At 44.8% G+C, this 14,647-nt stretch overlaps 1 protein-coding gene across 1 annotated transcript in view; it reads left to right on the forward strand.

Annotated features, from left to right (window-relative positions):
• kat14 (lysine acetyltransferase 14) overlaps nucleotides 1-14,647 on the forward strand; it is a 53,381-nt gene that overhangs the window by 15,485 nt on the left and 23,249 nt on the right. Inside the window, exons 2-4 of the mRNA XM_070890120.1 lie at nucleotides 1,097-1,218; nucleotides 2,395-2,516; nucleotides 8,576-8,757. Coding sequence (XP_070746221.1) covers nucleotides 1,097-1,218; nucleotides 2,395-2,516; nucleotides 8,576-8,757 — 426 coding nt within the window. The remainder of the gene's footprint in view (nucleotides 1-1,096; nucleotides 1,219-2,394; nucleotides 2,517-8,575; nucleotides 8,758-14,647) is intronic.

The following is a 14,647-nucleotide window of genomic DNA, read 5'->3' on the forward strand; positions in this document are numbered from 1 at the left end:
ACGATAGCCGTCAGATATTGGTTTCAGCCCTCCTAATGTTTATACCGGCACACAATCACTGGAAAAGGACTAAAAATAAGAAATGCAAGGACCCAAAAAGTGCTATTCGCAACGTTTGCATCAGTCGCAACACACATCTATGGGCTTGATGGCACTTTCTTGCAGCAAAGCTTTTTTTTCTCCATTGTATTGCGTATGTATTTGATAAATGCTCCGATGTAAAAAGATCTGTGGTCTTGGAAATGCGATTCAGAAAAATCTTTTTCTTTAACGTTGCACTTTGAGCATGTGGTATAAATGGAGACAGTGCCTTGGCTGGGGCAAGTGTTTGTGGAGTGTGCCATCGAGGTGTTTAAAACGTTCACGGGTAGATACAGAGAAAGCATTTCCTCTGGCGGGGGAATCCAGACCAAGAGGACACAATCATAAAATGAGACCTGGGCCATTCAGGAGAGAAATCAGGATTCACTTCTTCACACACAGGGTAGTGGAAATCTGGAATTCTCTGAGATGCTTTTGAGACTGAGATTGTCCGTCTTTTGTTAGTTTAAGGCTATCAATGGATATGGAGCTACGGCGGATTAATGGAGATGAGGTGCAGCTCAGCCATGATCTAACTGACTGGCGGAACAGTCCTGAGGGGCTGAACGGCATATTCCTGTCGCTATGTGCTGCCTGAGTGCAGGAATGATTGCGTTGAACGACCCCCAGAGGCAGCAACAAATAAAAACGGCAGCTTTTGTTTTGAACTGATCCCAATGATGGCCAATCACTTGCTTTAAGCGTGGCCAGCAGTGAGGCACGAGATCCATGTGTGAAGTTGGGAACGAAAGATGGGAAGGAGCTCTTTGGGGGGACGCACGGGATAAGCCAATAAGCACGAAGTGTCTCAACAGCCTCACTTGTGGAGATTGGCATCTTGGGAGCTTGGCAAGACGCATATTGTACATTGTGTGATGCTTTGATTTGGAATATTTTGTCACCTTGTGAAAGAGGTTGCTTTTTTTTTTCCAGTTTTGATGTAAATCAGATCCTCTCTTTCCTTTTAATTCCATTGCACTCTCCCCCACCACCCCCCCCCCCTCTCTCTCTCCAGCTCAGTTAAGGGGAGAGAACCCCAGTTACTTGCGGGGCGATAACTTCTTCCGATTCAGTTGTTCAGACTGCGTGGAAGACGGGAAGGAGCACTTCGAGAGACTGAAGCTCACGTGGCAACAAGTACGTATGATCTTCGAAAATATGCTCAGTGCATTTTATATACAAAATAAACCCACATGCATTGGTTATATCTTCAAGGTGTTTAAAATGTTAAAGGGATTCGATTGGGAGGATACAGAGAAGCAATTTCCTCTGGTGGGGGAATCCAGAACGAGGAGACATAATCTCAAAATGAGACCTGGGCCATTGAGGAGGGGAATCAGGAAACACATTTCACACACACAGTACTGGAAACCTGTAACACTCTCCACAAAAGGTGGTGAATGCTGGAACAATTGCAGCTTTCAAGACTATTGAGCAAAAGAACAGAACCAGTTATCTTGGCCATTCTTGCAGCCAGAAAGGTAGCCAATTTCTAAATTTGCAAAATGCGATTTTCCCTAAATTTATTTTCCTAATTCCAAGTGTATCTTTATACCTTTTCGTCTTATCAGAACAATGTACAAGGCTCTATAGCTGCTTACAAAGTTAATTGTCCCTGTGTATCATTCCTATCCTCCCCAAATGATGACTTCTCTTCATAGAAACAATCGCCGTTTAGTGCATTTCATTTGCTGACATCGCTAAAGATGGCATCAATTGTGATCTCAATCGAGTTAGTGGTTCATCAAAACAAGTGCAGGAAAAATAGTTCCTTGATTTGAGAAGTAGCCTTCGTACTGGCAGGCTGTTAGCCTCTGGTTTCAAGTTTTAGTCTATCCTTTATGCCCCATAATCTGAAGTGTGTGGGTTCAAGTCCAATTCTGGGGACCTGAGCACATAATCTAGGCTGACACTCCCAGTGCAGTGCTGAGGGAGTGTTGCACTGTCGGAGGTGCCATCTTTCGGATGAGACGTTAAACCGAGGGCCCGTCCGCTTTCTCGTAAAAGATCCCACGGCACTATTTCAAAGAGCAGGGGAGTTATCCCCGGTGTCCTGGTCAATACTTATCCCTCAACCAACACCACTAAAACAGATGATCTAGTCATTATCACATTGCTGCTTGTGGGAGCTTGCTGTGCGCAAATTGGATGTCATGTTTCCTACATTACAACAGTGACTACACTTTAGAAGTACTTAATTGGCTGTAAATTGGTCTGGGATGTCCTGTGGTTGCTATATAAATGTAAGTCTTTCCTCGGCTCCTGTGTGATGTAAAGTTTGATTTAAGCCTGTGCTTTATTTCTCTCTCTCAGGTTGTGATGTTGGCCATGTACAATTTATCATTGGAAGGAACTGGTCGTCAAGGGTACTTCCGCTGGAAGGAAGATATTTGTGCTTTTATTGACAAACACTGGGCCTTCTTACTGGGAAACAGGTAAAATACGCACAACACAGGCAGTGAATTAAACCTGTGAATTAAGACTCAGTGCCTGAAAAATTGTAATCCTCGTGCGGTATTGCGACAATTGAGTTGTAATAGATTAAAATGTTGGTGTGTTTTTCCCTCGTGTACTCATTGGTTTATGAAGCAGCATAGTAACTGTTTATGGAGCATTTCCAACACAGATGCAATATTCCAACAGCACAATAGTGAAGGAGTGCGGCACTTCAAAGCAAATCTATAAGCAGCCACTTGTACATCTTTAATTTGCCATTCAGGCCATTGCTATGTTGTTAGCTGTTCGTCAAATGTAGGTCATTTAGACATTCCTATACAATTCATATCATGCTACTCAGCCAGGCATGAGCATGAGAGTTGGGTGTAAAAGAAGAGGGTGAAATAATAGTAGGTTTTGTTAGAAATGGTCTTGGCGAATTACAGCGAGAGTCACGTTTCTGGCACTTCCATTCCAGTTCTGCAGTATTTTCTTACTCCCGTTTTCCATTCAGAATCCCTACCTTTCCAGTCAGCTCAGTAGTTACCCCTTTTCTGTCATTTCTAGGTCTTCCGACACTAATGGCAGTCAGGGAGGTTAATATTTAAAGATTACATAGAAACATAGAAATTAGGTGCAGGAGCAGGCCATTCGGCCCTTCGAGCCTGCACCGCCATTCAATAAGATCATGGCTGATCATTCAACCTCAGTACCCCTTTCCTGCTTTCTCTCCATATCCCTTGATCTCTTTGGCCATAAGGGCCATATCTAACTCCCTTTTGAATATATTTAAAGAACTGGCCTCTACAACTTTCTGCGGTAGAGAATTCCACAGGTTAACCACTCTCTGAGTGAAGAAGTTTCTCCTCATCTCGGTCCTAAATGGCTCACCTCTTATTCTTAGACTGTGACCACTGGTTCTGGAACTCCCCAGCAACGGGAACGTTCTTCCTTTCTCCAACCTGTCCAATCCTGTCAGAATTTTATATGTTTCTATGAGATCCCCTCTCATTCTTCTAAACTCCAGTGGATACAAGCCCAGTCGATCCAGTCTCTCCTCATATGTCAGTCTTGCCATCCCGGGAATCAGTCTGGTGAACCTTCGCTGCACTCCCTCAATAGCAAGAACGTCCTCCCTCAGATTAGGAGACCAAAACTGAACACAATATTCCAGGTGTGGCCTCACCAAGGCTCTGTACAAATGCAGTATGACCTCCCTGCTCCTATACTCAAATCCCCGAGCTATGAAGGCCAACATGTCATTTGCCGCCTTCACCGCCTGCTGTACTTGCATGCCAAACTTCAATGACTGATGTACCATGACACCCAAGTCTTGTTGCACCTCCCCTTTTCCTAATCTGTCACCATTCAGATAATATTCAGTCTTCCTGTTTTTGCCACCAAAGTGGATAACCTCACATTTATCCACATTATACTTCATCTGCCATGAATTTACCCACTCACCTAACCTGTCCAAGTCACCCTGTAGCCTCTTAGCATCCTCCTCACAGCTCACACCACCACCCAGCTTAGTGCCATCTGCAAACTTGGAGATATTACATTCAATTCCTTCATCTAAATCATTGATGTATATTGTAAAGAGCTGGGGTCCCAGCACTGAGCCCTGCGGCACCCCACTGGTCACTGCCTGCCATTCTGAAAAGGGCCCGTTTATTCCGACTTTCTGCTTCCTGTCTGCCAACCAGTTCTCTATCCACGTCAGTACATTATCCCCAATACCATGTGCTTTAATTTTGCACACTAATCCCTTGTGTGAGACCTTGTCAAAAGCCTTTTGAAAGTCCAAATACACCACATCCACTGATTCTCCCTTGTCCACTCTACTGGTTACATCCTCAAAAAATTCCAGAAGATTTGTCAAGCATGATTTCCCTTTCATTAATCCATGCTGACTTGGACCGATCCTGTCACTGCTTTCCAAATGTGCTGCTATTTCATCCTTAATAATTGATTCCAACATTTTCCCCACCACTGATGTCAGGCTAACAGGTTTATAATTACCCGCTTTCTCTCTCCCTCCCTATTTAAAAAGTGGTGTTACATTAGCTACCCTCCAGTCCATAGGAACTGATCCCGAGTCGATAGACTGTTGGAAAATGATGACCAATGCATCCACTATTTCTAGGGCCACTTCCTTAAGTACTCTGGGATGCAGCCTATCGGGCCCTGGGGATTTATCGACCTTCAATCCCATCAATTTCCCTAACACAATTTCCTGACTAATAAGGATTTCCTTCAGTTCCTCCTTTTTGCTAGACCTTTGAACCCCTAGTATTTCCGGAAGGTTATTTGTGTCTTCCTTAGTGAAGACAGATCCAAAGTATTTGTTGAATTGGTCTGCCATTTCTTTGTTCCCCATTATAAATTCACCTGATTCTGACTGCAAAGGACCTACGTTGGTCTTCACTAATCTTTTTCTCTTCACATATCGATAGAAGCTTTTGCAGTTAGTTTTTATGTTCCCTGCAAGCTTCCGCTCGTACTCTATTTTCCCCCTCCTAATTAAACCCTTTGTCTTCCTCTGCTGAATTCTAAATTTCTCCCAGTACTCAGGTTTGCTTTTTTTTCTGGTCAATTTATATGCCTCTTCCTTGGATTTAACACTATCCCTAATTTCCCTTGTTAGCCACGGTTGAGCCACCTTCCCCGTTTTATTTTTACTCCAGGTAGGGATGTACAATTGTTGAAGTTCTTCCATGTAATCTATAAATGTTTTCCATTGCCTATCCACTGTCAACCCTTTAAGTATCATTTGCCAGTTCTTCCCTTTATCCACACAAAATGGATGCCATGTTTTTTCTTACTGCCTGCTCATTAGCAAAATATCATGGCAAACCCAGCAGCACATTCTGCACAGCGCTGTATGGAAAGGTAATGAATTCCCCCTCAGGAAACACAATCGTCTCTTTAATTGTTAGATAGTTGTCACTTTCTCTTGAGATTTTTCTCAACACCAGTGGAATCTCCCATGGCATCTCTCTCTTACCTGAGGGTTTGAACTTGGGTTCCAGTGAGGGTTTGGATTGGAGGAACAGTGGTGAAGGCACAGAGTAACTCATGCACTACCCCTTTGCAACACAGCCTCGCTGATAATTGCATCCGACCCTTTCAACCTGTACCTACCTGTCTTCTATGTTACCCAGCCCATTGCTCTGCTATTGTGCCCCTTCCGCTTTACCCCTGTTTCCCTTGCCACGCTTGCTGCCGTTATCGTCCTTCTCGCGTCCTTCCTTTCCCCATACTTGCGCCCCCCCACCCCCATCACTTTCTTTCCCCATACCCCCTCATTCACATCAGCTCCCCTATGCCATCCCGTTTATACAAGCCTTGGATTTTGGGTCATGTGACACCCAGATGTGACAAAATCATACCATGGGAAGTCCAGGCAGACATACGTCACCCTACTGTGTAATTGAGGATTCATCAAACTCATTAACACCCACCCAATAGCAGATGCCATTTAATACAGACAAGTGCACTGTGCTTCATGTAGGACGGAAAAATCTCAAGAGGGCAAGAATATTTATCAAATATTGACGCCAAAGTCCAAGGAAACTTTCCAGAATTATAGAATGTACCAAAGCTGAAGACTGTATGGAAAATTTTATTGAATTCCCATTTAATGATGCATTTTTCTATAGTGTTACCAGAAAACTAACTTCTCTTGTAAATCCTTCACTTTTCTCTCTTGCCCAGGTGTTAAGGATGCATTGTGCATCCGACAGTGATTATTTTTTTAGACGTCTGGCAGTGTGCTGATCAACAACACTGGTTTTGTTGTGAATAGGGTCCATTCCGAAAGCTATTTGTTATCCAGTCTTAGTCATTGGTGTCAGTTCTCAGTATGTCCATTCAACTTTGACAAAGGACATCTCTAGACTGATCTGTCCTCTTATTGCCCAATTACAGGTTGGTATTGTGGCCATCTTGGAAACCTCTATCGCCTGGATGGCTATGGCTTTTCAGTTGAAAGAGAATGCAGGAAAGCACAGGGACTTCAGGAAATAGGGAAAATTTGGGAGGAAAATTGAATAAGGGAGGCTAAAAAAGAAAAAGACCAGTATTGTATGGCTGTAATATTTTGCTCATGTAAATAGAAAATAGGTGCAGGAGTAGGCCATTTCGTCCTTCGAGCCTGCACCACCATTCAATAAGATCATGGCTGATCATCACCTCAGTATCCCTTTCCTGCTTTCTCTCCATCACCCTTGATCCCTTTAGCCCTAAAAGCCATATCTAACTCCCTCTTGAATATATCCAACAAACTGGCATCAACAACTCTCTGCGGTAGGGAATTCCACAGGTTAACAACTCTCTTGAGTGAAGAAGTTTCTCCTCAACTCGGTCTTAAATGGCTTACCCCTTATCCTTAGACTGTGTCCCCTGGTTCTGGACTTCCCCAACATCTGGAACATTCTTCCTGTATCTAACCTGTCCAATCCCGTCAGAATTTTAAATGTTTCTTTGAGATCCCCTCTCCTTCTTCTAAATTCCATTGAATATAAGCCTAGTCGATCCAGTCTTTCTTCATATGTCAGTCCTGCCATCCCGGGAATCAGTCTGGTGAACCTTCGCTGCACTCCTTCAATAGCAAGAACGACCTTCCTCAGATTAGGAGACCAAAACTGAATACAATATTCCAGGTGAGGCCTCACCAAGGCCCTGTACAACTGCAGTAAGACCTCCCTGCTCCTATACTCAAATCCCCTAGCTATGAAGGCCAACATGCCATTTGCCTTCTTCACCGCCTGCTGTACCTGCATGCCCACTTTCAATGACTGATGTACCATGACACCCAGGTCTCGTTGCACCTCCCCTTTTCCTAATCTGCCGCCATTCAGATAATATTCAGTCTTCCTGTTTTTGCCACCAAAGTGGATAACCTCACATTTATCCACATAATACTGCATCTGCCATGCATTTGCCCACTCATCTAACCTGTCGAAGTCACCCTGAAACCTTTTTAGCGTCCTCCTCATAGCTCACACCAGCTTCCAGCTTAGTGTCATCTGCAAACTTGGAGATATTACATTCAATTCCTTCATCTAAATCATTGATGGATATTGTAAATAGCTGGGGCCCTGCGGCACCCCACTAGTCACTGCCTGCCATTCTGAAAATGACCCGTTTATCCCGACTCTCTGCTTCCTGTCTGCAGGAAACTGTATGTGTGCAGCAATTGAGGGAAAATTAATCAAATACTTAAACATGAAGATACAGTAATACAAGTGTGACGTCCGAGATCCGGGCAATCGGAGGTCAGGGCCTGCCGGAAGTGGGGTGGGGGGGATCGGTCAAGCCGCTGGAAGTGGGGTGGGGGGGATCGGTCAAGCCGCTGGAAGTGCGGTGGGGGGCGGGTGGAGGGAGGTCGGGCGGTCGGAGGTCGGGCCAAGACGGGAGAGTCTGGATCTTGGAACATTTTCCGGTTTCCGGACGACCCCGCCACGAATTGGCCTGGATTCCGGAACTCCGGATTTTGGATGCCACACATGTAGTTGTAGCATGCCAAAATATCAAAGCAAAGTTCACTACCAGTCATGGTGTTAGCCATGGGCTCGTGATAGCACTCTCACCTCTATAAAAGGAGTCAGAAGCTTGTGAGTTCAAGCCCCAATCCAGAGCACAAAATCCAACCTGACACTTCAGTCCAGTACTGAGGGAGTGCTGCACTGTCTCAGGTGCCGTCTTTCGGATGAGACATTAAACTGAGGCCTCAACTGCTCTCTCAGGGGGCGTAAACGATCCCATGGCACTATTTAGAAGAAGAACAATGGCGTTCTTCCCGGTGACCTGGCCAATATTTATCCCTCAATCAACATCAGAAAAACAGATTATCTGGTCATTATCACATTGCTGTTTGTGGGAGCTTGCTGTGCGCAAATTGGCTGCTGCGTTTCCCACATTACAACAGTGACTACACTTCAAAAGTATTTCATTGGCTAAAAAGCAGTTTGGGACGTTCAGAGGTCGTGGAAGTCGCTATATAAATGCAAGTCTTTCTCTCACTCTAATCTTATTTGTACTCATTGCATTTTAGGAAGAAGACCTCGACCTGGTGGAGCACTGTGGCAGGCTGTCTCTCTGTGGGCAGCCCCATGTATTTCCGTTCGGGTGCTCAGCAGTTTGGCGAGCCAGGCTGGTGGAAGCTGGTTCACAACAAGCCTCCTGTCATGAGGCCAGAAGGGGAGAGGCCTTCGAGCACAACGCTGAAGGCAAGAGGTAAGCTCATCCGATTTTTGTAAAGAGGGGCCTAACGGCAGTTTTCGAGCAACTCTGAAATTGGGAAGCACGGAGCAGAATCTAACCCCGGGCCTGGAATCTTCAGCAGCCGCTGCAGCCTAAAGGTAAATGTTTAAAACATTCCTGTGGAGCCAGGAGGAGTAGAAGTGCTCCCACCGACTCCACAGTATCCCGACCGCTCTATCCCCTCCCCCCCCCCCCCCCCCCCGGGACTTGCCTTCGGCCCACTTGCCTCACCGGTCTATATAAAATGGCCGAGCTGCCTGTGGAGGAGTGACTTCGGGCTGGCCTTGCGCCTCCTGGTTACGGCGCGCACTGTCTACGTGTCACTGGGTATGCACCTGAAAATGGGTCACAACCATTTTCTAGACCAATAGCTCCTTTCTGAGGTACGTATGGTTGCATGGAGACTAGTTGACCTCACCCAGCTGGTTATGCATGTGTCTTGCCAGCAAACTATTTTCCATGGGGAAACATGACAGCAGAAGCCAAATCCCTTGCCCACCTGACTTCCGTACTCTGTAGGCATCAGTGGATAACGGGGAGCAGCAACCCTGCTCAGTTATCCTTCTCAAACCCAGGGTGCTACAGACAATTACTGTGGCCTTTTATTGCCCCCCCCCCCCTGGCTGAGAGCATTGACTTTAATAGAAATGAAAATGGGAAGAGTTAGCCGAACATCTGTGGTTGGGAAAATGTTGGAGTCCATTATTAAAGAAGCAGTAGCAGGATATTTGGAAAAGCAAAATTCGGTCAGACAGAGTCAGCATGGATTTATGAAGGGGAAGTCATGTTTGACAAATTTGCTGGAATTCTTTGAGGATGTAACAAACAGGGTGGATAAAGGGGAACCGGTGGATGTGGTGTATTTGGACTTGCAGAAGGCATTTGACAAGGTGCCACATAAAAAGTTACTGCACAAGGTAAAAGTTCATGGGGTTAGGGGTAATATATTAGCATGGATAGAGGATTGGCTAACTAACAGAAAACAGAGAGTCGGGATAAATGGTTCATTCTCTGGTTGGCAACCAGTAACTAGTGGGGTGCCGCAGGGATCAGTGCCGGGACCCCAACTATTTACAATCTATATTAACGACTTGGAAGAAGGGACTGAGTGTAACGTACCAAATTTGCTGATGATACAAAGATAGGAGAAAAAGCAATGTGTGAGGAGGACAAAAAATCTGCAAAAGGACATCGACAGGCTAAGTGAGTAGGCAAAAATTTGGCAGATGGAGTATAATGTTGGAAAGTGTGAGGTCATGCACTTTGACAGAAAAAAATCAAAGAGCAAGTTATTATTTAAATGGAGAAAGATTGCAAAGTGCTGCAGTACAACGGGACCTGGGGGTACTTGTGCATGAAACACAAGGTTAGTATGCAGATACAGCAAGTGATCAGGAAGGCCAATGGTATCTTGGCCTTTATTGCAAAGGGGATGGAGTATAAAAGCAGGGAAGTCTTGCTACAGCTATATAAGGTATTGGTAAGGCCACACCTGGAATACTGCGTGCAGTTTTGGTTTCCATCTTTACGAAAGGATATAATTGCTTTGGAGGCAGTTCAGAGAAGGTTCACTCGGTTGATTCCGAGGATGAGGAGGTTGACTTATGAGGAAAGGTTGAGTAGGTTGGGTCTCTACTCATTGGAATTCAGAAGAATGAGAGGTGATCTTATTGAAACGTGTAAGATTATGAGGGGGCTTGACAAGGTAGATGCAGAGAGGATGTTTCCACTGATGGGGGAGACTAGAACTAGAGGGCACGATCTTAGAATAAGGGGCCGCCCATTTAAAACAGAGATGAGGAGAAATTTCTTCTCTCAGAGGGTTGTAAATCTGTGGAATTCGCTGTCTGAGAGCTGTGGAAGCTGGGACATTGAATAAATTTAAGACAGAAATAAACAGTTTCTTAAACGATAAGGGGATAAGGGGTTATGGGGAGCGGGCGGGGAAGTGAAGCTGAGTCCATGATCAGATCAGCCATGATCTTATTGAATGGCGGAACAGGCTCAAGGGGCCGTATGGCCTACTCCTGCTCCTATTTCTTATGTTCTTATGATGGGTGGCTGATCCAAAATCGCCCATTTTACATTATCGCCCAAAGTCAAAATGACTCCTAACCTGTCGGTTACAAAATTAAAGCCATGAAATGAGCCCCACTTAGTAGAACATTTGAAGCGGTACAGTTGTTGGCTGGTAGTTGAAATTCAGTGAATGTTTTATTACGAATCAGTCAGACTCTTCGATCCGAAATTGCCGCCCCTCACCTCCCCAGACTAAGAGTAGGCGCACTTACCAATCTTTTTCTCCGCCCAATCCATGGGCCGGATCTTGCGCCGATATTCACCTCTTTGTTTTGTATTTCGGGTCGGGGCGGTGTTGAGGGGCAGAAGTGCCCCTGAAGTGGGTAGGCCGAGCCATCTGAGGCCTAGATGCGCAGCCCAGCGCAGAGGTCCACGCATCCCAGGAACATAAGCGCATGCTGGGATCATGTGAGCCTGGACCACCAATCACAATGTCGTATTCTCATTGACGTGAGCTCCCATTACTATCAATACCCGCAAAACACAGAAACACAACAAAATGAAAAAAAACACCTCACATATTTAAAATTAATTGTAATTGAATTAAATTAAATGTTTTAGGAAAAAATTGCTTTTTTTGAAAATGATTTTAAAATGTTTTACTAGGGTTAAGAACAAACTTATCTTAATGGACAGGGTTTTTAATATAAAAATTAGCGATAACATTAAATTTTTCTATCTTTTAAAACTCTTGCGCTAGTAAAAAGCGGACCCTACGCCTACTTTTACCAGGTGCAAGAGTTTGAAGGACATTCGTTGGGCAAATAGCCCAAATCTCTGCCCACGAAGGCGCTTCTTCCAGGGATGCATGCGATCTGTCAAAAGATATTTTGACAGATCAGAAGTGCTGGGTTTAGGCGCATGTGCTTTGTGCGCATAAGCCCGGAACTTGCGAGGCCTCATCGTACGCACCCAGAGAGGCCGCAATTTAGGGCCCACTTGTGTCTTATTACTTTCCCCTTTCTGTGTTATTCTACTACTCTTTTCCTACGTCTCTGTTGTTTCTCTTGTGTCTCCCTTTACTTTCTGTTTTTCACTGTCACTCTCACCCTGTATCTCTGTTACTCAAATTTATCTGTTTCTCCCTCGTTCCCTCTTTATTTCTTGGTTGATTTGTCCCTTTGTCTCAGTCAATCTTCTGTTTTCTCTCATTGATCCTGTTTTCCTTTCTGCCGCAGCAATCTTTCCCACTCGATCCTTTTCCTCTAATGATCATTCCCTATAGCATCCTTTTCCCTCCAGAAACCTCTCACAACTCTGCTCCTCTCTCTGCTGTGTAAGGGGCCTCTGTGCCCTCCAGGCTCCCGAACAGCAGATCAGTAAACACTCATTTCGCAAGATTGAAAAGGTAAATGGGAACTGTGCAAGGCCGATGTGCAGACAAACGTGTGGCCACAGAATTTGCAGGTGGATTAAGCTACTGCGGCCCAAACTCATTGCGTTTAGTACAGCAGAGGACAATTACTGGTAGCTGGGACTGAATACTCGGTGTCGTATTTCACCTTCCATTGACTTGGGAGGCCAACCATTACCAGATAGAAGGGATTTTCTTTCACTTATTTAGAAGTGTGCGGTTAAAATAAAAATTAAATACCACGCGGGAATAGATTTTACGCAAATATCCAAAGGATGAGCCTGTTCTAGGGTCCTATTCTGGGCATTCCTTTCAAGACAATGCATAGCTAACACAGCAATTGAACTATGTTATTTTGAAAACACTTTGTGTTATTTCCTAATAACCTGTGAGCCTGTAATGTAAATGGAGAGTGTACTAATGATATGAACATACAGACAGGAAAAGTCCCTCTGCTCCATTCAGCCTGTCCCACACAATACACTGCACCACACCCAAAAGTCACGTGATCTCCAAAAACCCAGGCCAATTTGGCGGGGGGGGGGGGGGGGGTGGGGAAATCTCAGAAATTCCTCTCCGACCCATTTAGGCAATCGAAACTAGTCCAGGAGATCACACTGAATTCCTTGCAGTACCTACTGTACTTACAGTCTGTAAGGTGATCTCCATCCACACCACAAACAGGTCCAGCTCTCGTTTGAAGGAATTCAGCAAATTGGCATCCACCGGCAGCCCGTTGCAGAGGTCCACTATTCTCTGCAGAATGAACCATCTCCTGACAGCTAACCTAGATCTGGTCTTGTACAACTTAAAATTGTGACCCCTGGTCCCCTCTAACCTTTTTAATTGGAACAAACTGTCAACTGGAACACAATCTATAACCTTCATCAACTTATAAACCTCAATCAGATCCCCACTCAGTCTACATTCTCAAAAGTGCAGAGTACCAGCTCTTTTAGTTTCTCTTGATAACTAAGGTGCTTTAAACTGGGAATTAGTCTGGTGGCCCTTCTCTGCACCTTTTCCAAAGCCTCAATAATGCCCACCATGTGAGGAGATCAAAACTGGGCACAGTATTCCAAGTGCGGCCTGACTAAGGTCTTGTACAAGGACAACATAGTATGCCTCGTCTTATACTCAATTGTCCTATGAAAGCACCCCAACAACCTACTTGCTCTACCTATCGCTTCATACCACTGCTCATGAACCTTTAGAGATCTATGCACTAGAACACCTAGATCTCTCTCTTCTCAACCTTCTTAATGCTTTTCCCTGGAGGGTATATGTATGTTGAGTATTCGCCCTGCCCACGTGCATAACACTGCACTTTTCCAAATTAAACATAATTTGCCAGTCACTAGTCCAATCCCCCAACACGCCAAGATCTCCCAGAAGTCATCGAACATCGTCTACAGTCCTGATGCTCGCACAGATCTTAGTACCATCTGCAAATTTGCAGATCATGTCCCCATTTGGATAATTAATAAAAATAGTAATGAGGAATGGTCCCAAGCTTGATCCCTGCGGGGCACCACTAGTGACTGGTCTCCAAACAGACCCAAATCCCCCTATAACTACCTTTTGCCTACACTCTTCCAGCCAGTTCTCAATCCAGCTCACTATGGGCTCAATTTTCCCTTGTGATTTGCGCTGTTTTTTTTGAGCAGGCCGCTTTTTTTGGCCTAAGTTGAAAAACCACAGTTTCCCCAATCAATTTGCACCAGCGTAACTCAGTTACAATTTTTTTAAGTCAGTTTTCTTTTCAGCCAAAGGGGGCGTAACCAGCCACCTACGCCACTTCTGGCCATTTAGGGAACTTTGGCCAGCTGAGAGTTACTCCAGTTCTGCTTACGCCAGCCAGCGTATGTGGCCTCTCCAGAAAACTCTTGGGGAGAGTTAAATACATTGGCGCAAGTACAATTCTTTTAATGTGTTGGGAGCTGACTATGCTTCACTTTGCAGCCTCTGTTCGCATTGTGTCCCTGGTTACCATGGCAGCCTGATCTTTTTGGCGCAGATCAAGGCTCCACCCCCAAAACTAAAGGACAGGTTAGGCCACGCCAAAATGAAGAGATCCAATGGGGAAACTTAGAACATTTTTTTTTGGCATACTTGGACCCAAAAAAATCGGGCGTAACTCTTCAAGTACGCCAACAAAAAGCTTTGGGGAAAATTGAGCTCAATATTACCACTAATACTGGAGGCTTTGATCTTGTAGAGAAGCCTCTTGTGTGGCACCTTATCAAAAGCTTTTTGGAAGTCTAAATAGACAATCTACTGGACTTCCTTCATCCACCATCTTGGTGACTTCTTCAAAAAAATATTATAAGATGAGGCTATGTTGGCTGTCCCGAATATGACCCCCTCTATCGATGTTAATCATATATTTCATTCCTAATTCCCTCAAGCAACTTTCTTATTACTGATGTC

The sequence above is a fragment of the Pristiophorus japonicus genome, chromosome 9, assembly GCF_044704955.1.
Source record: "Pristiophorus japonicus isolate sPriJap1 chromosome 9, sPriJap1.hap1, whole genome shotgun sequence".
Taxonomy (NCBI): domain Eukaryota; kingdom Metazoa; phylum Chordata; class Chondrichthyes; family Pristiophoridae; genus Pristiophorus; species Pristiophorus japonicus.